This window comes from Emericellopsis cladophorae (assembly GCF_022114955.1).
Source record: "Emericellopsis cladophorae strain MUM 19.33 chromosome Unknown NODE_5_length_938552_cov_118_678949, whole genome shotgun sequence".
Taxonomy (NCBI): Eukaryota; Fungi; Ascomycota; class Sordariomycetes; order Hypocreales; family Bionectriaceae; genus Emericellopsis; species Emericellopsis cladophorae.
In genome coordinates this window covers 440,447-462,510 of record NW_026250930.1, presented here as the reverse complement: position 1 = coordinate 462,510, position 22,064 = coordinate 440,447, and the positions used below count along the sequence as shown (strand labels likewise).

At 58.0% G+C, this 22,064-nt stretch overlaps 8 protein-coding genes across 8 annotated transcripts; 4 read left to right on the top strand and 4 right to left on the bottom strand.

Moving 5' to 3' along the window:
• Positions 1-1,472: 1,472 nt before the first annotated feature.
• J7T54_004694 (uncharacterized protein) lies at positions 1,473-2,976 on the bottom strand (the record flags this gene model as incomplete). Its single annotated transcript, XM_051503375.1, has 5 exons — positions 1,473-2,049; positions 2,114-2,231; positions 2,288-2,401; positions 2,484-2,742; positions 2,803-2,976. 5 exons carry the CDS (start codon positions 2,974-2,976, stop codon positions 1,473-1,475), a joined length of 1,242 nt encoding a protein of 413 aa, XP_051365004.1.
• Positions 2,977-4,962: 1,986 nt separating this feature from the next.
• Positions 4,963-6,720, top strand: J7T54_004693 (putative Cytochrome P450 pisatin demethylase-like; the record flags this gene model as incomplete). The annotated part of the gene is made up of 4 exons (XM_051503373.1): positions 4,963-5,161; positions 5,220-5,636; positions 5,690-6,049; positions 6,101-6,720. The coding sequence occupies 4 exons, from the start codon at positions 4,963-4,965 to the stop codon at positions 6,718-6,720; spliced, it is 1,596 nt and encodes a 531-aa protein (XP_051365003.1).
• A 210-nt stretch (positions 6,721-6,930) lies between these two features.
• Positions 6,931-7,879, bottom strand: J7T54_004692 (uncharacterized protein; the record flags this gene model as incomplete). Its single annotated transcript, XM_051503372.1, has 4 exons — positions 6,931-7,020; positions 7,083-7,389; positions 7,459-7,753; positions 7,834-7,879. 4 exons carry the CDS (start codon positions 7,877-7,879, stop codon positions 6,931-6,933), a joined length of 738 nt encoding a protein of 245 aa, XP_051365002.1.
• Positions 7,880-8,320: 441 nt separating this feature from the next.
• On the bottom strand, positions 8,321-9,316 carry J7T54_004691 (uncharacterized protein; the record flags this gene model as incomplete). Its single annotated transcript, XM_051503371.1, has 1 exon — positions 8,321-9,316. One exon carries the CDS (start codon positions 9,314-9,316, stop codon positions 8,321-8,323), a length of 996 nt encoding a protein of 331 aa, XP_051365001.1.
• Positions 9,317-9,771: 455 nt separating this feature from the next.
• J7T54_004690 (uncharacterized protein) lies at positions 9,772-11,712 on the top strand (the record flags this gene model as incomplete). Its single annotated transcript, XM_051503370.1, has 6 exons — positions 9,772-9,935; positions 10,006-10,157; positions 10,211-10,516; positions 10,574-10,836; positions 10,895-11,315; positions 11,366-11,712. 6 exons carry the CDS (start codon positions 9,772-9,774, stop codon positions 11,710-11,712), a joined length of 1,653 nt encoding a protein of 550 aa, XP_051365000.1.
• A 432-nt stretch (positions 11,713-12,144) lies between these two features.
• J7T54_004689 (uncharacterized protein) lies at positions 12,145-13,275 on the top strand (the record flags this gene model as incomplete). Its single annotated transcript, XM_051503369.1, has 3 exons — positions 12,145-12,596; positions 12,665-12,871; positions 12,957-13,275. 3 exons carry the CDS (start codon positions 12,145-12,147, stop codon positions 13,273-13,275), a joined length of 978 nt encoding a protein of 325 aa, XP_051364999.1.
• A 244-nt stretch (positions 13,276-13,519) lies between these two features.
• Positions 13,520-16,697, bottom strand: J7T54_004688 (chitin synthase I; the record flags this gene model as incomplete). The annotated part of the gene is made up of 5 exons (XM_051503368.1): positions 13,520-14,234; positions 14,287-15,033; positions 15,100-16,124; positions 16,174-16,400; positions 16,679-16,697. 5 exons carry the CDS (start codon positions 16,695-16,697, stop codon positions 13,520-13,522), a joined length of 2,733 nt encoding a protein of 910 aa, XP_051364998.1.
• A 1,862-nt stretch (positions 16,698-18,559) lies between these two features.
• On the top strand, positions 18,560-21,860 carry J7T54_004687 (Beta-galactosidase-like protein; the record flags this gene model as incomplete). The annotated part of the gene is made up of 2 exons (XM_051503367.1): positions 18,560-18,563; positions 18,637-21,860. The coding sequence occupies 2 exons, from the start codon at positions 18,560-18,562 to the stop codon at positions 21,858-21,860; spliced, it is 3,228 nt and encodes a 1,075-aa protein (XP_051364997.1).
• Positions 21,861-22,064: the final 204 nt, after the last annotated feature.

The following is a 22,064-nucleotide window of genomic DNA, read 5'->3' as shown; positions in this document are numbered from 1 at the left end:
CTCATATTCGTGGAGAGCTTCGTCTTCTGTCACGTCTTCCACTCGACGCTCCCCCCACGTGCCTTCACCACCATCTGCTACATATCGCTCGTCTTCGGGTTGCGGCTGCTGCGTTTGCATGGACGATTCAGCCCTCCGAAGGACATCGCCATCGACACCACTCCCCCACATGGTGGGTAACTGTCAAGCTCGTTGCAGCTCTCAAAAGGTTAATGACACTTGCTCTGTTGAACGAATCTGATGTATTGACAAGGAGAGAAGTGGACAAGTTAAAAAAATGACGAAGTTCCAGGAGGAAACGCAAAGGGCTGCCAGATGTCACTGACTCACGGGGCAAAACGACAGATGAGGTGCTGACGAGCAATTGACTATTATACACTGGTGCAAAGGGAGAAATTGCACCTGAAACCCGCCTTTCTGACGACCATTAACGAGCATCATTAATAATGGCCTTGAACTCCGCCGGCGTGACGGACGACGTGGGTGGTGACTTCATCTCGGATGCCCTCAGAAATTAGCGCAAGGCACGCAATGCAAAGTGGAGGGGATTGTACGTCTGTATGCATCTCGCGGACGGTATGGAGTACCGAACGAGCTAGCCCTGCCCTCGAACAAAGCAAAGAGTCAACCGGGGACACTGTTACAGTGAGGGTTGAGTCGTTTCTTGCGTCATTCATGAAATTTTCGAAGCGAGGACCCTTTTTACGTAGTACTACGTAGCCGCAGGCCCGCAACGGCCTTACCGGCTGATTGGCTTCTTACCGCTGGATCGCCGCTACTTTAGCGCTGCATGTCAAACTTCTCCGAAAGCCACACGCCCAGGTCCATCATGTCCCCTTTTCGGGGTCTTGTAACCGAACCCCAAGTTCGCGTTGGGACCTGTTGGAAGCTCGAGGCGGCAGCCAGCAAGCGAGTGGCCCGATCACAAGCCAGCAAATTCGCTCGCTCGATCATCACAAGAGTCCAGCATTGCAGATTGAAAAGGACCGAAACCTGCAGCAGCGGTGCTATAGGAGATCAGGCAAACGCCGAAAGATCAAGGAGCATCCGCCGCATGCAGGTGGCTGACGTGGATCGCGGATCCGTTGACTTCTGAAGTTCTGGGCCCTGGCGAGCGGGGATGCAGGCGGGCAGCCGCTCTCGATTCTTATTAATCCATTCTTCGTTAGCAATCAGGATGATTCGATAATGGGTCGGACGGCGAAAGCATGGAGATCTAATCAAGCCGTCGATATCACGACCCCTGCATCGACGCCCCTTGGATTAGTCAATCGGTGGAATTCGAGACCGTCTGAGCAGCACGGACAAAAGCCGGGTACCGGGTAGTCACGTATACGTCTAAACTTGGAGTCTGGAGTCTGGACTCTGAACAGTCATTCAACACGTCTCTTTTGCCCGTCGTCTAAGAAACCTTGAATTGCCTCGGGCGCTCATGGCGACAGATCCGACTACATATGCTCACTGCAGCTCTTTCAGTTGTTGATCGTGTACGTCTTGGTTACGACGATGCCCTGGCCGTGGCGTCCGTCGCCCTCGGACGGCTGACGGCCACGATGGGCTGAAAGCCCTTGTAGCTGCTTGTGCCGGGCTTCGTGTCGATATGCCTCCCCCAAAATCTCTTCATCCGAGTTGTTCACCACCGAGTCGCTCGATCCACCTCGCCCGACCGTCGTCTGGTTGGCCCCGCTCTCGATGCCTAGTTTGACATCAAAGCTCTTGTTGTGGCTGCTGCCCTTGCTCTTGTTCATGTTCGCCGGCAAGGCCTGTCCGTCCTTGCCAATGTAGCCGCCGCCAATGGTCTGAAGCGCGACACTCGACGAGCCTTCCTGCTCGCCAGACTGTTTCTGATAGCCCGACGACGACTGCTCATTGTTCAGGCGTCGCCACACGCGCCTATACAGGGGCATGCAGACGGGAATACCGATGCAGATGAGCGTGACGGCCATTTCAACTGCCGACCAGACGATCAGACCGACGCTGTCGTACAGATAGTTGGGCGTATACAGGCCCTCCACGGTAGTCGTTCGCTTGATGCCGGCGGCAGCGGCTCTGTGCCTGGGTCAGCCTCGAATCGGACCGTGGAAAGGGCTGGGGGAAGAGGGTGCTCGCTTACACTAGACCCAGACTCAAACTCAACGCAATTGTGTACTTCTCGCGCCTCGGCATCTGAAGGTCCCAGACGACCAGCCATGGCAACAGGGAAAAGTACACATCGACGAGGACGGTAGTGACTTGCTCATCGGGTCAGCTATGGAGTCTCGCAGACAAAGCTGTGGTGATGCCTTACCGCAGAGGATGTATGATGTCGGCCTCGTGTCGATGGGGCAATGTCCCCCAGGAATTCGCTTGTCGTATACAAACGCTAAAGGGACGCAGGAGAGCCAGAAGCAGAGCAACTGGGCTAGAGAGAAGAGAGTGTCAGCCCACGACATCTCCCACTGTTCAGAAGGCCGTAGGTCTCTCCCTCGGCATGGATCACGTACCAATAGCGGCGGCCACGCACACTCCCATGGCCACGTAAATGGAGATTCTGTGCCATTGAAGCGACACAAGGCGCAACAAAAACACGCCAAGCGATGCTTTTGCGATGGACATGCCGACAATGGCAAAGCCTTGCCCGATGCATTCGTACAAAGTCGCTTTGGTCACTCGAGCCATGTCATGCTGCAGATACTCGATCTGGACGCCAAAGCCAATTTGCGCCGAGAGCTGTACGAATATGATGAATATCAGGAGAAACACCTGCATCAACAAGTTAGCCATTGCTGGCCCAGAGGCCTGTCTACTGGGGAAGCAACGTACAAAGGCGACAACGTAGATGTGATCGTCAAGGCCGTATGACGAAAGACAGACCACTCGCGTGTAAATTCGCAACAGCAAGAACAGGAAAACGAAGGCTGTGAAAGTCCACATCACAGCCATCGCCCAATGCGCTTCGCCTCCCATCCCCAACGGGGCGGGCTCTGGAGTGGCCATGTTGGTTCAAACCCAGAAAAGGTACGGAAAGGAGTCGGCCAAAGAAGAATCTCGGGGGTGTTGACAAGAGCTCGAAGACTTGGTGGGCTTGTTGTGGACGCTCGAGGAATCCAAGAAGGAGGCGCTTGCGTCAATGTCCAGAACGAGAACATCCACGACGTCGCGCGAGGGCCTGGTATGATATCCCACAAGCCACGACCGGCAAAGGGACAAGTCAAACTTCGAAAGGGACAACTAACGTTACTTCTTCGCAGAGCGGATGATCGACAAGTGGCTTTCCAGGACGCCCATGCAGTGCTCTGTCACTGCCGCGAGCCACAGGAGCCGGGCTCGCCTCGCGGCCTCCTCGACCCAGTCCATCAGGGGAGTGAATCCCGCATTTGCTTTTTTGGTTGCCTGGCACTCGGAACGGCGTACGAGGAGACATGTCACAATGGTCCCCCGGCATTTATTCCAATTGACAATATCCCACCCCCGGGGCCTGGTTTGCCTGGCTACGCTCCGTCTGATAGCAAGGTCCACCGCGGTGACGAGGTGCTCCAGTCGTAGAGTGCCCTCCAAAGACCTCTAAGAGAGCCACCAAACACCGTGTGCTGTCTGGTACTTTGGGAACCTAACCAGCACCTCGACACTCTCTTATCAGGCGAGACAAGAGACCATTTACTCCGGGAAAGACCCTAGTCTGAGAAGTTTCAGATGGGTCTCGCTTGCGCAATCTCGCATCCGACCCGCAATCTCCGCTTCGCCCTGCTCCCATTTGTGCATAAAACTGGCATGCCAGCATCATCTGTTCTCAGGTCTCATCATACAGCAAGAAGTTTTTGAGTAAGTATTATTCTTGAAGTCATTCTGGAGAAGGTAGGGCTTTCGAACAACATGATGGCATCTTCCTGCTTCCAGTTGTCAGAGGCCGCTGTATGGATCGCATCCCCAGGGTCCCGGACACACCACCTAAACACAGATGACTGGTCACTTCTCAGTCACCGCTGCTCTGCAGAAGGCGGAGTCTCCATCAAAGGAGTTGAGTACTGTATCCGTACCTGCGGCAAAGATTAGGTCAACAATCGGTCATCACGTGGTGTGCACTGTGGTCTGGGGCCAAATAAGGTCGAGGAACAAAGTTACAAAAGAACCGCTGACCGCAATTCGTGGTCCGTAGCGAGAGCCGACACCCATTGTCCGTTCTATCTTTCGACAGCGGTACGGCGCGGCGGCGGGTGGCACTTTAGTTATTTATCCTGAGCTTGTTTAGGCTTCAAGGTCATCAGCCCCCACGCCCTGGACCAGGCCCCAGAAAATATGACAGCACCCGGGGGCAGGGCCCCTGTTGCCGCGAGGCATATCACCGGTTTTACATTCTGCCAACGCTGGTTGGTTGGTGAGCCTAGAGTACATATCATACCAGGGTTCGAGCCTTCGAGGATTCTTGAGGAACATGACAAATACCCGGCCAAGAGGTTTATGGAAATGATCAGCTCTAGCAATGCTCAGTTTATCTCCACGAGACACAATCTGTGGCAACCTCCAGTCTCTTGCCACTAGTCAGCAAATAGAAGCGACGCCGACTACTTTAGTAGATTTCGCGTATCTGCTTGGAGAATATCTCGTTGCGGCTCCGGACGTCGTGTCGGTCCGCTGGATGAGCAGTGGCTCATGGTTTGGGGAAGGACAAGTCAGCCCTGAGCGTCGCATGCACGCCAAGGTGAGGTGACTGGCGAGCTGCAGAATGAGGGGTTCCAGCAGGCAGGGGGAGATATGGCTTCCTCCAAGGGAAGGTGTCCTGCATCCGACTTGCGTATGCAGGATGGTCTTGGTGGCTTCGTGCCAAAATCTCTCCAGGTTTTGTTCCCTTGAAGTGGGAGATGTGGGCAACTCTTCTTCCTCAGCCTTCACCCAGGGCACTATTCTGGTGAGATTGAATCACATCATTTGCTCACCTCGCGGCAAGCTTCCCAGCAACGTTCTTTCTTCGTTTCGGCCTCTACAATGAGCTCTGTTGCGTCCAGCGGCTTCGCTACGGCGACCCCAGAGTGCTGGTACGATGACTGGCAGCCCATTCTCAACGACACAAGATTTCAGCTGGCGAGTGCAGTAGTCTTTGCGCCTGCTGTTGCTGTCCTCCTCTGGTTTATCGTCGCCTATCAGATTTCGCCCTTGAAGAAGTACCCGGGCCCCTTTCTGGCTGGTGAGTACCATCAAGTCACGCGCACCTGACAAGGTTGGCACTGATCCAAGTGAACCAGGATTCACCAACCTCTGGCGGCTGCGTCAGGCCATCTCGGCCGACTATGCTCCTCGCATAAAGAGACTCCACGAGAAGCACGGTCCTGTTGTCCGTATCGGCCCCAACTTGCTTGACATTGACTATCCGGAGCTGTCCCGCACCGTCTACAACACAGACGGAAAATGGAAGAAGACAGACTTCTACAAGAACAGCAGCTCCATCATCAATGGCAAGATTACATATCACATGTTTAGCGAGGTCGACCAGGTCGAACATGCCCGTCTCAAGCGTCCCGTCGTCCGCCACTACTCGGTGCCGAGCGTGCGGGCCATGGAGCCTCACATGGACGCCGTGATCCAAGACTTCATCGACCATCTCCAGGCCCGCTTCGTCGACACGCGAGCTGAGTGCCCGCTCGGCGAATGGCTTGCCTACTGTGCGTTCTGTCATGTCCCGCTGAAAGGCGAGAATATCTACTGACCGCCCTAGATGCCTGGGACTTCCTCGGCGCCGTCACTTTTAGTCAGAAGTTCGGATACATGGAGGCCGGCAAGGACTTTGACGGCACCCTCAGCGTGGCTGACCAGTCCATTGACTATCTCGGCATGTGTGGGCAGATGCCGTGGCTCGACCACGTCCTCGACAAGAACCCCGTGTATCCCCTCGGCCCTCCAAACATCTCCAACGTCACACGCATCGCCGTGGAGAACATGACGGCTCGCCTCAAGGGCGAGGACAAGAACTTTGTCGGGGAGAAGCCCGACTTTTTGCAGTACTTTATTGAGTCTAAGGACACCCACCCCGACGTTGTCAACGAGGGCACCATCATTGGATACCTCTTGCTGAACTGTAAGCTGATCTCCCAGTGGCCCCCGTGGGACGTACCCTAACAACTTGCAGTGATCGCTGGAGCCGACACAACAGCCATCACCCTCAAGGCCCTCTTCTACTACTGCCTCAAGGATCAGCGGGTCTATAACAAGCTGCAGGACGAGGTGCGCGCTCGCTTCGAACCGAACAAGCCCGTGCCCATGTCCGAAGCCCGACAATGTCTCTATCTCGAGGCGGTGGTCAACGAAACGCTGCGTTTCCACCCTCCCGTGTCCATGTGTATGGAGCGCATCGTGCCTGAGGGAGGCCTCGCCCTCCCGGACGGCTCGGTCGTCCCCGCGGGCTCGTGCGTCGGCATGAACCCGTACATTGTCGGACGCAACAAGGCCATGTTCGGCCAGGACGCGGACACCTTCCGCCCGGACCGGTGGCTGCAGCATGACGGCGAGACGGACGAGCAGCACAAGGAGAGGATGCAGCGCTGGGGCACGGCGCAGCTGCAGTTTGGTGGCGGGTCGAGGATCTGCCTGGGCCGCAACATGAGCATCATGGAGGTCTACAAGGTTGTGCCGACGCTGCTCGCCACGTTTGACATTGCGCTCACGGATCCCAACGAGGTCTGGTGGACGAGCTCTCGGTGGTTCTACCGCACGAAGGGCATCCAAACCACAATCAGGCCACGGAAGTGAAGGTGCGAGGGTGGCTGCGCTGCAGATGGAGCCAAGGGCATCCGGGGTATACGAATGGCATGGGGGATGACGATACGGACAGGCAGTGCTGTGAAGCACTGTCTTCAGATCACAGTGAATCTTTGCTTACATTGCCATGCCAAGTCAAGTAGCCGCTCTGGTGCGTGTTCATGCAGTAGGGACCCCATCTAATTAACAAAGACCCCCAACCTAGAACTTCTCCACATAAGGCCTGATGTCCAACTCCTGCGTGAACGCGGAGCGATGCTGCACGTGCAGCTGCCAGTACGTCTCGGCAATCTGCATGGTGTCCCGTAGCATCAGTGATCGAGTTCTACTACGCAAGGGCTGTGAGGACTTACCGCTTCAGGACGAATCTTGCCGTCCTCGACCCCGTTGTTGACAGTGAAGTGATCGAGACGGGGAATGTCAATGACCCCGTCGACGATGGCGTGGGCGACATGCACGCCCTGGGGAGCAAACTCGCGCGCGAGGGATTGTCCCAGGCCACGGAGGGCGAACTTGCCGGCGGCAAAGGCGCCGAACTGCGCAGAGCCCTTGAGCGAGGCGGTGGCACCGGTGATGAGCAGTGTCGGGGGGTGCGGCGCGTCCGGGAAGGACGTGAGCAGGAGGGGGAGTGTCTCCTGAGAAAAGTTGACAAAGGCCTTGCTGTGGCGTGTCAGTCAGGCTCGAGGCTCGTTAGGCGATGAGGAGGCGAGGTAGGTGACGTTCACGTACATAGTTCCGTCAAAGGCGGCGTCAAAGTCCTGGGCAGTCAGCTCGAGAAAGGGCTTCTTGGCGAAGCCCCCGTTGACGTTGTAGAGGGCTGCTGCCAGCTTGCTGCCGGGGAGTTTCTGGTCAATGGTCTGGAAGGCCCGGCGAAGGGACTGGGCGTCGGCGACGTCAGTGGTGATGCCTACTGCCTGGCCGCCCTTGTGCTCAATCTCCTTGACAATGTCCTCGTAGGAGCTTGGGTTTCTCGCAAAGAGAACTACCGGATATGCCTGCGCGAAGCGAAGAGCGGTGGCGCGGCCTGGGGTTGTCAGTTTTATGTTCCGTGATGAGGGAGAGTACAGGGCAAGCCCGGTCGAAAGGGAGCGAGAGAGGTGTCACCTGTTCCGGCGCCTGTGCCTGCGATGAGGGCGTAGAATTTGGACATGTTCTGGTGAAGATAGGGTGAATGTTGTTTGATAGTCTGAATCTCAGAAGAAATAGCTGGCTTGATAGTGCTTATGTAGGTATGTACTATGAAAATGGGTGACGCAATTTAGTGAATGATGAGTTCATGTTGCTACTGGTCAAGTCTTCTCGGCTTGTTCGCTTTCCCGCATCGCCGATGCTTATTAATGCCCGACGGGTGTAGTGATGATGGCCTTCAGATATTAATCGCAGAAGTGAAAATGAAGTGTACAGAGTGAATGTCCTGAGCTTGATTTCACTTTCAGCGATTCGCGCATCGCGATGGTGTTCAACGTGGCTGAAACTGACACGACCACTGAGTTGTCCAGGAACAGGCTCAGAATTCAATTCCAGAAGCTAAAGGGTTGATCAATAGCAGAATGCGCTTGAATGACTTTTCCCTCTTCAAATAAGTCACTTTTTACAGCTTTGCGGCCGCCTCCTTGAGCTGCTCGACCTTGCCCTCCAAGTCAGCACCAGTCGCCCGCTCGAGAACCACGACAAGAGCCCGCCTCTTCTTCTCGTCGACGTCTTGCCCCACCAACTTTGCATGGTCCATCCCATCCCAGTAGCTTCCAATGACCTGTTGCAAGTCATCCTCTCCCGAGGGAAGCCCGACGCGCTGCAGCGCGTCCGAGCTCCTGCTGTCGATGAACGGATAAGCCGCCGGCCACAGCCACTGGACTCGCCTCCTGAAAATGTTTCCTCCCGTGGGACCGAGCCCCTTGACCTTGTCAATGAGGTCTTGCAGCGCTTCATCCGGTTTGTCGCTCGCCAGCACTTTGGCAAGGCGCTCGCCCTCCTTGTCGTCCTCGTCGGCAAAGTACTCCAAGACGAGATCACCGAGGTAGCTCAACTGATCGGCCGTCTTGGCCTTGTGCTGTGTCCGCGCGTCCCAGAGAGCCTTGTGGACCTTGTCCAGGCCAGCGTCTTGTATGGCCTTGGCATTGTTGAATTCATAGGGCGCATTGAATATGGTCCGGAGCGTGCGAAGACCCAGCATGTGCGAGATGGGCCGGGACAGGACCACGGCGCTGACAAGCTCCTGGAACGGGTTCAGCACGCTGGACGTGTACGTGACGGTACACTTGGCATTTTCCCGTGACGCGAGGTCGCGCGCCTCGTCAGCTGGGCGGCAGAGCTCGGTGGCATTGTCAGATAGCATGTACCGGAGCAGCTGTGACTGGGAGGGCTCTGCTGTTGGTGCGTTGCGCGCTGACTTGCGTGATCCTTGGCGTGTTTCCTTTTCAGGTGGTTGTTTACGCTTCTTGGGGGATGTCTGGTCTTTCTGAACCTCGTGCTCGAGCTCTTTTCCGGATTCCATGGTGCTGACGTCGTGCGTCTTAGACGTGGTCCTGCCATTGGCTTTGTCGCCGTTGGTGGCGGTCGCGCTCCTCTTCGTCTTCGTGGGTGACATTCTGTATGTGTAAGTACGAGAAGATGGGCACGGCATGTGTGGTCAAGGATCGACCAGTTGACCGTCATGGCAGAGAGCAGGCGTCGTGATCGTCCATTTCGTCATCGATCCTCAGCGCGTGGCTAGAGGCCATGTTTCACATGCCGCGTGTCATTGGGAGAGGAACTAGTCTCGGTTGGTGGATGTCAGCGTCTGGAGGTTTACTAACATTGTTTGGTTGAGTGATCTCGTTATGCCGGCCATTGGAACATCTTTCAAGTTCGTCTTTCGTGAAAGACGTGAGATGCCGGCCCCAGGGTAAGCATTATCCTGCCCGATACCGGGACCGGACAAGGTGCGGCTTTCGGACGGCAGATTGACGCCGACACAATCGATTTACAATCCAGCCAATTCTTTCTATCATCCATCTTCATTGTCGTGCGTGCGACGAGCCACATGCACTCACTCGCACGACCATGACGACCACCAGCGAGAGGACGCCGCTGCTGGCCCGGCTGAGCTCTGGCGACAAGGCCAGCCGCAGCAACAAGAAGCTGGCATCGTGGCTGTTCTGCGAGGAGCATCGTATCTTGTTCGCTGGGTTCTTGATCACATTTGCCTTCAGCGTCACCCAGGTTCCGTGAGTGCAGAACATTGGACGTGCGCGTCCCGCTTGTCCCCATCCGTGTGATCTGAGACCGTTTCTCTAGGATATTCTATGCCTTCCACATCATGGTGTGCGATGTCTACTATGACAGCCACCCACCGTACCAGGGCCATGGCGACCGATGCAGCATCAACCCCGTGACGGCCACCACATCATGGCAGTATAGCATCATGGGCATGAGCACGACCTTTTGCGGTAGGCGGTCTTCATGTTTACAGCGCACCACAGCAGCCATGCTGACTAGACAGGCGTCCTGAACTTGTTCATCGCCGGGTGGACGGTCAAGAAGATTGGCCCCAGGGCTGCTCTGCTGATCCAGACGTGCGTCCCCGTCATCCGCCTCGTGGTCCAGATCGCCGGTCTCACCGTTGGCAAGGAGATAGGCATGCTGATGATGCAGCTGAGCCAGAGCATCACCATTGTTGGCGGGCCGGTGGGCTACGTGCTCATCATCAACATCATCGTCGGCGAGGTGGTCGAACCCATCAGGCGCACGGCCGTCTTTGGCCAGCTGCAGGGCTGTCTGATGCTCGGCAACGGCGTCGGAGTACTGCGTAAGTGATCAGTGGTCGGTCCATCCCGGGCGTCCTTGGCTGACGAGTGCCGTACAGTCGGTGGCGTGGTGGGCGATGCCATTGAGATCCGCGCCCCGTTCTGCATCGCTTTTGTTTCATTCCTCCTCTCGTCGACCTTTGCCCGGTTCACGCTGCCTTACATCTCCGTCGAGTCCATGTCGGACGGCAAGCAGAGTGCCGACGCCGGCCTGCTCGCCCCTCTCCGGGTTCTGAAGCCCCAGGGGCTGCGTCTCCCGAGCGGCGCCAAGAGGAAGCACTACGGTGTCATATTTCTCTGTACAGGCATCTTTGTCGGCGTGGTGCGTCCTTCTCCTTGAATCCGGTCATCTCACAGTCTCCATGCTCACAAGAATGCAGATCGCCACAGACTACGCCCCCTTTCTTATCCAGATGTACGCCACAGCCATGTTCGACTTTACGCAAGCCGACAACGGCCCCCTCATGGCCGGCTTCTCGTTCATGAGGAGCTTCTTCCTCATCTTCATCTTCCCTCGTATCATCACGTTTGGACGTAACGTATGGGCCGGGCGCGGCGACAAGGGCCCTGCGCGGGATCCGAGCGAGGAAGACGAGATTCCCACGTCCCCTGGACAGATGGACGCCCCGACGGCGGCGGTCGAGCAGGCGGATGTCATTCATCCCACAGAGCCCGCCGCGCCCCGGAAGACGTGGAGCGGATATCACTTTGACCTCTTCTTCTTACGGGTCAGTCTCCTCGTGGATGGCCTGCTCACCACGCTTACCGCCTTTGCGACCGAGTGGTGGCACATCTACCTTGGTACGTCTTCTTGTCCTTGATTGCACACTCTTGTCACTGACACTCCCAAGCGGCGTTCCTCCTGCCGTTCGGCTCCGGCACGGCGCCCGCCGCCAAAGGCGTCATCACGCAAATGTGTCCCGAGTCGCAGCGCGCAGATGCGCTCAACGCGGTGACGCTCATCGAGAACATTGCGCGGATGGTGACGCAGGGCCTGTTTGGGTTCATCTTTGCGAGCCTGGCGACGATTGGCAAGGCGTACACGACGTTCTTTGTCAACGCGGCCATTGCCATCGTCGGGCTGCTGGTGCTGCTGCTGTCACACTTCCCGCCGGCGGGGACTGAGCTCATCGACGAGGCCAGCGAAGAGCACGAGGGGGGGGAGGAGGACGAGCGGGCGCCACTCGCGCGGACATGAGAAATGGCGGCTGTTGCCTGATGTGGTTGTAGAGCGCTTCGGACCTTCGGATATACTTGCGTCGGATATCGGATAGACATCGAGCATCATTTCATAGACACGTGCCCCCTCCCTCCCCCCACCTCAGCGGAAGCCTCTCCCGCCTTGCAAGGCAGACTATATTGCGCCCATCCAATGATTCCAATCCCAATCGTCCGCCACCCTCTTTTGACTGCATTATGGTGTCGATCGGTGCGTAGTCCGGGCGGCGCGGGGAGTCGTGGACGCCCAGCTCAGCCGCACTGCCTGACATTCGATAGCCAAGACCCGAACAGCGTACATGAGGCTTTACATCAAGTCAAGCCAGAAAGATAAGACCATGACCAGATCTCCAGGGAAGTACTATCGTCTTGTCAAGACTCGTATTCTCCACGCCTTTCTCGTGTCGCGACCATGGACCTCGAAAATCCCCCGCCACCGTACGAGGAGGTCGAGAGAGGGAGACCGCCCGCGTACCGCACACGCCGTGGTGACGAGGAAGTCCTGTTCACTTCTTGGAGCACTGACTTGCATTTCGAAGAGATCACCTTCTCTCCAGCGCTCAGCATAGCACCAGAGCCATACCGCGCCAGACCTCATGCCGACTTGAACGACACGCACGGTGCTCCGGGCCAACGCTGCTCACCGCCTCTCGGGCCACGAGCACCGTCCTCCAGGACGCCATGGTGGAATCGGGGCCCCGAAGGTGACGGCCAGCACACGGGAGTGTGGCATCAGCTCGCGTCCTACCCGCGATGGCTGCGCATCCACTCCAAAATCACCCGGTGGACGATCTTCATCATCATCCTCCCCGCCATTTGTATCACCAAGTTCGCCGCGATAGCCCGGGACGACCTATCCGACGAGTGCGTCTCTTCCCCCCCCCCCCCCCCCCTGTCCACGCGGGAGAAGCCGTCTGCTGATCATAGGATAGTCCGTATGACTGGAACTGCGAGAACCATTACCTTGCCCACGCCTCCGAGCCGTGGTACTCATCCCTCGGCAACCCCCCGGCCGGTTCCGGGCGGTATCACAGCCAATGCCGTGGTCTCTATGCCTGGGCGCAGCTCACCCTCGCCGTGGGCATCCTCTCGTGCCTGAGGGCCCTGTACCAGATCATCAAGAGGGGTATCTTCGACTGGTACACAGACCCCACGAAAACGTTGTTTTTTGCTCTCCTCCCCCCATCACCTCGAGGACTTTGACTGACGGACGCCCCCGTGTAGGTCAGCAGCAGAGCATGGAAACAAGCTGCGGCGCTCCACAGCCGACACCCTGGAGTTCGTTGGCGTGTTCGCTTCGGCCGTGGCGGCGGTACTCTACCTCGTCAGTGCCGTGCTCCTCGGCACGAGCAGGCTCTTCACCGGTCCGTCTACCGAGGACGAGTGGTACAGATCACTGTACACGGCCTGCCTGTCGCTCGTCTGTCTCAACTGCGTCGCCTCAGTGCACCAGGCCGTCATCCTGACATTGGTCGCCTACGTGCGCAGGAGAAGACGTTGGGCAGCGGGTACAGCACCAGATATGCCGCAGCAGCAGCAGTAGTATCAGACCTCATATATTTCATGACAATAGAGCAAAATGCCCTCTAGACGCCTGCATCTAAACTACATCAATGTGACCACTGCCCCTGAGTAATACAACGGACCGCGCACGCGCTTATCTTCAACGTGCCAATGCCTCCAAGTGATATCGCCTCTGGTCATGGGTATAATCAAAATGACAGTGTGAAAGAAGGTGGCGGCAGTCACGGCCAGACAAAAAAAGACGGAGAAGACAAAACGTCAGCCTAGACACCTCTAAACATGCGGACAATGAGGAACCACAACGCGCCGATAAACTTGAACGCGCTCAGACCAGCGACGGACCACAGCACGATCGACATATAGATGTTGGACCGCTCCAACTCCTGGTCGTCGGCGTCCTTGCCGGGCGTGATCTTGTCCAGGCCACCGGCGCTGAGGACGACGGCGGCGAGCGCAAAGTTGGTGATCATCCAGATCAGCACGACGCCCGTGCGCACACCGCGGTAGTAGTCCATTTGCTTCTCCTGCAGCTGGGCGGCCGTGGGCGGCGCCTTGACCTCCTTGTGCTTCTGGGCAAAGAGCGCAATCTCCCGCTGGTACTGCGCGTTGAGATCACCCTCGTCGGGCAGATCCGTCTTGCCCTGGCCATCCTTGGTGTTGACCGACGGCAGCTTCTCCACCTTGTCGTCGCCCTTGGTGCCCCACGAGACGTCGTGCGTGTTGCAAAAGGCGTACACGTTGAGGACGTTGGTGTACGTTGGCGTCAGCAGCATGTACTGCACCAGCGACGTGACCATGTGCCAGGGGTCGAACATGAGAAGCGACGCGATGAGCCAGATGCCAAATGTGGACATGACCGACACAATCAGCGTGTAAAAGACCTGGTTCTTGAACAGTTCGTTGATGTTGAAGCCATTTTTCTCGATATCGTCCATGATAGCAATGACAGCAATGTATATGGCGGCAAACATGAGATAGCTGGCAAATGTCAGTAGATACTCTCGTCTTCGCAAACTTTGTGGGGTCTCACATCATGAGGCCTGCCCAGAACCAGACCATGGCGGTGTACAACCTGCCCGACCCGGCTGGACGATTGCCCATGGACAGTACAAAACAAGTGATGAGCATGACACCATATAACCACGTGAAAACGACGCCGAGGACCTCGCCCGTCCTACCGAGGAGATCTTCGGTGCCCAGACTGGTCGTCAAGATCTTGAACACCAGGAAAAAGTTGCCGATGGCGAACCAAGCAAAGATCATGTTGACGGTCTGGAAAATGGTCTCGATGATAAAGGCCAGCTTGCGGAAGAAGGAGTGATCGGAGCGGAAGAAGGAGTAGAAGTGGACAATGGAGTAGATCGCCGCAAAGAACGAACCGTTCAGCCAACGACGACGCTGGAGCACCAGCTCGGTCACTGTGTCGGGCACGTCCGTCTCGCCCGTGGCCGATTTCACGTATTGCAAGATCCAGTGGCAGTTGCGCTTCGTGACAAGCTCAAAGCAGAGGATACGATCCTCGGCCAGATACATGTTGGACTCAAAGAGACCCGCCGTGCTACCGCCGTGCAGCGTCTCGCCGAGAAAGTACTTTTCCAGCGGGCCCTGGCCGTTCTTGTCGTTTTGCAACGCAACATATCGGTACGCCGAGAAGGCACCGGGGAGCACGGAAATGAAGCCAAACGCAGACTCCAACGGCTTGTCCAGAATGTTGCTCATCTTGTACTCAAAGTTCTGCGTCGCCACCAGGGGATTGAGCAGATTTTTGCCTCCTCGCCTGCGCTCGTCACATCCGCACGTTAGCCTGGGGACAGCACATTATGCTCTCAAGACTTTGACATACCCTAACATTGCTTTGATCTCACCGCAGGCGCCGCCACACATGGGCTCGAGATCAAAGGCTTTCCACAGGTGGTAGATGGAGCTCCCACCGGGACGCGTACCCGCGTCGAGCAGCACGCAGATATTGGGGTCCAGCACGCGGCCAAAGGCCTGGAAGAACCAACGGTGAGAGTTGATCTTTTTCTGGTTCTTCTCCTTCAAGCAAAACAGCATCTGCACGGGCTGTCGACGGTGGACCAGGGAGACGATATCGTTCTTGAGCACCAGGTGGGTCTGTGTCGTGTACTCGTAAATATGGGCCGTGACGTCCTTGCTGTTGACCTGCTGCTTCGCGATACCCTCCTGGTAGACGCCCATGCCGGACAGCAGCGCACGGGTTCGAGGGTTGATCTTGGCACGGCCATCGCTGACGACGCAGACCACAATCTTCTTCCACGCATCCTTGCCCCACGTCTTGCTGTTGGGACGGTTGCACATGTACTCAATGTTCTTGAACACGCCGGCCATGGTGCGCGCAAAGAGCACGTCGTCCTCGTTGTACATTGTGACGACAATGAACAGCTCCGTGTGCCGTGGCTTGCTGAAGAGGCGCTGGCGCAGGGTGAAGTTCTCGTTGTAGAAGTCGGACGGGTCGCACGTGGCGGCCGTGTAGCGCATGTGGGTGAACTCGTCTCGCTCGCCGTGCGGGTTCTGCTGCAGCAGCACGGGGGGCACGGGGCAGTCGAGCACCAGGTTGCCGCGGTAGAGGAGAACCTGCTTGACCGTCTTCCAGCGTTTCAATCCGCCGCCGGGCGCGGGCTGAGGTTGGGCCGGCTCGTCCTGGAATGCTTCGTCGGTCAGCCCAGAAGGCTGGTGCACGAGCATGGGCCGGCGATCCTCCCACTCGTAGCCCTGGCCGTCCTGCGGCGCAGGGCTTGGTTCGTAGGGTTGCTGGTAGTATCCATCGTGGAGGCCCTCGGGGTTCACGGCGTACTCTTGTGGGTGATGGCTACGCGCGTCGTATCCGGACAGGTTGTCGGTCGAGTGCTGTACACGTCAGGCTGCGGTTCTCCCGCGCGGTGCCACGGAGACTCACGGGTGCGTTGAGCGCGAGATGATCGCTCGGCGTCCCCAGGCGCGAGTCGATTGGGGTCCCCAGATGGGGCGGTGGCGGCATGGGCATATCGAGGTTCGAGTGGCTGCGACCGTAGGGGTTCTCGTCAAGCTGGTAGCCAGGCTGAATAGGGTGCTGAGGCGACGGGGAGCGATAGGGATCGCCTCGACCGCCTCGACGATCCATGGGATCGCCGTAGTAGTCGTCGTCTATCAGGAGCGTATTAGCTTTGCGGTTTGGGATTGCGAAGCCGCTTGCGGTCGCGATCAAGTGGATAGATAGCGCGGTGTTTGCAGGCTTGGAGCTTCCATGTTTCTGACAGAGCTCGACAATGAATGCGCGAGCAACGAGATGGATAATCCCGTCGGTGTACACGGGGGCACCGGTCAAGCGCCAGGCGTTTCAGCTGGTGATGGATGGAGGGGCCGGGACAAAGGCAAGCAATCGCTGCACCCCCAGAGAGATGCGAGGTCAGGCATGAACTTACCCAAGCGATTATACGACATCTTGTTCGCGCGCGCGCATGCCCTGTCCACACTCAGGGCTGTTGGCGACGTCGTCAGCGTTCGAGGGTGGGCGTTGTCGTTGACCAGTGTTTTCGCAAAGGGAGGAGACGGCCCCAGTTTCGGGGGAAGGGTTTGCTGTGCGCTCGCGTGTTGATGTTGGCACCCGTGGTCTGTGCAACTGTGTCGTTGAGGGAAACGCTCCTAGGGACTGGAGAGTTAAATGAGCTGTGGTACGTGACGATGGTGCAATGAGCATCAGAGGAAAACGGAGTGTCCAAACTGTCGAGATCTGTCGAGATGGGGAAGCGTCGTTTCAAAAACCCCAAGGCTCCATGTCCCAGGAAAATGCCATCAGGAGGCTGTACGCGGTAGTTTCAGCGCCTGTGGCTGGTTGCCAGGGGGGTCCAGTGACCAGTGCTAGTATGTCTTGGCTGTCAATATCCTTACCAGAGGTGGTGCCAATATCCAGCGGTCTATGAGCAACATCGGGCTTAAAGGCTACGCATTACTACGGAGACATCTGCACCTCTACGCTTTAATCACACATGCTACTAAACTGTAGGAGGCTAGATTTTGCTCACTGGCGTTGGCGACTTTGTCGAGTGAGCAGTAAGCACGGTAGAAGGTGGGTCTCTCGCGAGGCAGAATCACAGCGCCAGCCAAGCCGAGACCCTGTCCCCAAGACTTGGTGACGTCGGCCCAAATTACGCCGCGAGGCCTCAGTGGAGGGTATTTTAGAATAGGGGTTCAGAAGGGGGGTTATTGTAATCCCAATTGACAAGGATCGTCGCCGGCCAAGAGGCCTCTCACAGACTGACTGGACTTCACAATCGCTCAACTGGCTGCCAGTGGGCGCAGCCGCGAACACCACTGCCGGTACCAAACATAGCATCGACGCCACACGTGTGCGCCACATGCATGCTCATTCCCAGGGCAACTCAACTCAGCCTCGTTGAAGTCGCGTTCCAACGCATCTCAAGTCTGCCAAGCTGCCCTAGCCTCGAGTCTCGGACTCCCGGCTCGCTGAGGACACAATGACGAGTGGACGATGCTCTCTGTCCTGCTGTGTCGTCTGTCGCGCGAGCCTCGGCATGAGAGCTAATTGATCGCTGCTGCTGTAAAACTTGAGCGAGGGGCATCCAGATTCCAGCCTTCGATTTCGACGGCCCCTCCGCAGTCGAGCCTACCCTGCACACATCACATGTCGTGGGGCATGTATGATGTTTACCAAGAAGAAATTCCTGGCCATTGGGAGAGCATGTTCGAGTTATGGTAGAGATGCCAAGGTGGTCCGGTATGACGAAACGGAGTCCAGCGAGGGGATGACCAACCCGGTGTCAATGAAGAGCAGGATTGTTGAGCTGAATGGAGGACGGTGGCCCCTATTCTTTCTGCGGGAATAAACAGGCCCGTTTCTCGGAAAACATTGTCTTGCTTTCCGAACCGGCATTTCCTGAAAGAGCAAGAAGCGGACCCCGGAACATTGCTAGGCGATGCTAGCCACAGGTCTAACGCATGGCGTAGGGTAATTCACAAGATGGCCAAGGAGTCGGAGAGCTTGCCGGCACTTCTCCTGCTGTAGGTTCAGTGGGCTCACACTGTCTGTGAATCTCGCTGCCTATGGTACTCGGGCCACCACGATTAATTGAAGCATCTCTGCCATCGACAAAGGATGCAGACACCTTACGTTGGCTGTAGCTGTTGTGAGCCAAGGTGGATGGACGGACAGGCATCTCGCGGGGTTGCGGCACCTCCCCCCACAGTTCTCCTGCACCATCCAACTTCTCCCCCAGGGGTCCCAACGCAGAAGGCTGCCGCCCGTCGGGAAAGCAACCCCACCATCCCCTCACTTCTCCTCCACGATGCGTACCTACGTATCTCTAGCTTGAGGCTAGCTTGCGCTCCAACCATACTGGCGCCACTCGGCACGATGATGCAGCGCTGCAGGCTCGCGAGGAGGGCCCGAGGAGGGCCTTGGAAGGGGCTGATGAACAGTACAAATACGACGCCGCGTCCTCCTCGCTGACCCTGTCCTCCTCGTCTCTGTCACGCTCTCGCGACTCAACTCAACACGAGAACGACACCAGCAACATGTCCTTCCCCAAGTCCCAGCCCGACTGGAACAACCTGCAGGTGTTGCACCGCAACACGCTCCCGCCCCGCGCACACTTCTTCCACTACACCTCTGAGGAGGTGGCCCGCACCCTCGACCGCGAGAAGAGCACCTACCAGCTGCTCAGCGGCACCTGGAAGTTCCGCCACGATGCCTCACCCTTTGAGGCCCCAGAGTGGTCCGAGGCCGACCCCCTGACCTGGGCCAACGTCAAGGTGCCCAGCATGTGGCAGATGCAGGGTTACGGGCGACCACTCTACACCAATGTCAACTACCCTATCCACGTGGATCCGCCCAACGTCCCCTACGAGAACGAGACGGGCTCGTACTGGCGCGAGTTCACCGTCCCCAAGGAGTGGGATGGCCAGCAGATCCGCCTCCGCTTCGAGGGTGTCGACTCGGCCTTTCACCTCTGGGTGAACGGCCAGGAGGTCGGCTACAGCCAGGGCAGCCGGAACCCTAGCGAGTTCGACATCACATCGTACCTCAGCAAGTCGGGCGCCGGCTCGGTCAACACGATTGCCGTCCGCGTCTACGAGTTCTGCGACGGGTCCTACATTGAGCGCCAGGACCAGTGGCTGCTGTCCGGCATCTTCCGTGACGTCTATCTGATGGCGTTCCCCAAGGACGCCATTGTCGACTTCAACTCCATCCCGGAGCTTGATGACACCTTTACAAAGGCCACACTCAAGACCAACGTCAAGACGCAGGGCACCGAGGGCGACGTCGCACTCAAGCTCTACTCGCCTGACGGCTCGCTCCTCAAGCAAGACACCTTCAAGTCTTCAGCATCCAGCTCTGTCGTCGTGGACGGCAAGGACCTGAGGCTCTGGTCCGCCGAAGACCCCGTGCTCTACACGGTGACCCTGACCTTTGCCGAGAGGACCATTGCCCAGAGGATCGGTTTCCGCCGCGTCGAACGCAAGGATCCCAACTTCCTGATCAATGGAAAGCCCATCATCTTCTACGGCATGAATCGCCACGAGCACCACCATCTCTACGGCCGTGCCGTGCCCTACGAGTCCATGCGTGCCGACTTGGTGCTCATGAAGCAGCACAACATCAACGCGCTGCGATGTGCCCATCAGCCCAACGACCCGCGTCTCTACGAGGTCTGCGACGAGCTCGGTCTCTACGTGATTGCCGAGGCCGACCTCGAGACGCACGGGTTCGACCCCGTCGAGCGGTCCAACATCAAGGACCAGAACACCAAGAGCGGCTACGAGATTCAGGAGGAGTCCTACAAGACGGCCAACAAGTGGACGTCGGACAACCCCGAGTGGAAGGAGGCGTACCTCGACCGCGCCGTCGAGCTGGTGCAGCGCTTCAAGAACTACCCCAGCGTCGTCTTCTGGTCGCTCGGCAACGAGGCCTTTTACGGGAGCAACCACGCCGCCATGTACAAGTGGATCAAGGAGGCCGACCCCAGCCGCATCGTGCACTACGAGGGCGACAGGGATGCCGTCAGCGCCGACATGTACAGCTGCATGTACTGGAGCATCGAGGGCATGAAGAAGCACGTTGCGGAGAAGAACGACCGCCCGCTCATCCAGTGCGAGTACGGCCACGCCATGGGCAACGGGCCCGGCGGCCTGCTCGACTACATTGAGGCCTTCCGGACGGAGCCGCTGCTGCAGGGTGGCTTCATCTGGGAATGGTGCAACCACGGCCTGCTCAAGAAGGAGGGCAGTCTCGAGTACTACGCGTACGGCGGTGACTTTGGCGACTACCCCAACGACGGGGACTTTGTCATGGACGGCATGACGTGGTCGACCCACGAGCCCACGCCTGGCCTGGTCGAGTACAAAAAGGTCATTGAGCCCGTGACGGTCACCATTGAGGGCAACGACCTGAAGATCAGGAACCACTACGACTTTGTCGACCTCGGCCACCTTGAGGCGACCTGGCACATTGTGTCGCCCAACGCGGAGGACAGCAGCCAAGTGCACCCGCTCGCGCTGCCGATCATCACGGGCGGCGAGACGGGCACGGTCAAGGTGCCGACCCAGGTGTCCACGGAGGACGTGGCCAAGTACCTCACCATCAACTTTGTGCTGCGAAACGACACAAAGTGGGCCAAGAAGGGCCACGAGGTGGCGTGGGCCCAGGTGCCGCTGGCCAACATCCCCAAGACCAACGCCCTGATCACCGTGGACGCCAAGGGCCAGCAAGACGACCAGAGCAGCGTCCGGGAGAAGAATGGGCGCCTCCACATTAGCCTCGCGGGCGGGTCCCGCCACTGCACGTATGATCTCATCCGGGGTAACTTTGCCTGGTCCGACGAGAAGGGCGAGGTCATCACCAAGGGACCCGAGCTCAGCCTGTACCGCGCGCAGACCCAGAACGACGTGGGCGAGAGCGGCGACGGGCCGATATGGGACCGCTTCCGGCTGCCGAGCGCCAGGATGCAGGTCCGATCCGCGACATGGACCGAGAAGAACGGGGTGGTGCAGATTGTGAGCAAGGTCCGCGTGGCGCCCAAGGTGCTGGAATGGCGGTGCAACGCGACCATGACCTACACCATCACGGGCCAGGCGGTCGAGATCGCCACCGAGGGCGACTTTTCGGGCACGTGCCCGGAGCTGATCCCGCGCATCGGGCTGACCATGTCGCTGCCCAAGACGTACGACCAGGCCGAGTGGTTCGGACGCGGCGCGGGCGAGTCGTACCGCGACAAGAAGGCGGCGTCGCGGTTCGGCCACTGGAAGGCGACGGTGGACGAGCTGCACACCCCATACGAGTGGCCGCAGGAGAACGGCAACCGGACGGACACGCGCTGGGTGCGTGTGGGTGCCTCGGCGCCGGGCGGTGGCACGCCGCTCCTGGTCGAGCTGGGCGAGCCGTTTGACTTTTCGCTGCGGAAGCACAGCCTGGAGGACCTGGACAAGTGCAAGCACCCGCACGAGCTCACGCCGCTGGACGAGACGGTGCTGAACCTGGACCACGTCCAGCATGGCATTGGCACGGGCAGCTGTGGCCCTGCGCCGTGGGAGCACAACAGACTGAGGCCGGGGCCGTTCAAGTTCACCTCCCGGTTCCAGCTGGGGTAGACTAGGCTAGGATGTGATGAGAGAAATAGTGTCATGAATTCACGTTGCCCCATCGACGAGTGCAGGCCTGGGCTTCCCATGTGACCAGTACATCCATGACCGACCACTCGTCCACGGACACTGCACGTCAATCAGCGCAGTTGATTTGATCTGATTTGATTTGATTCCCTCAGCACTGCCGCGTTACGCGCGGTGGCTCATGCG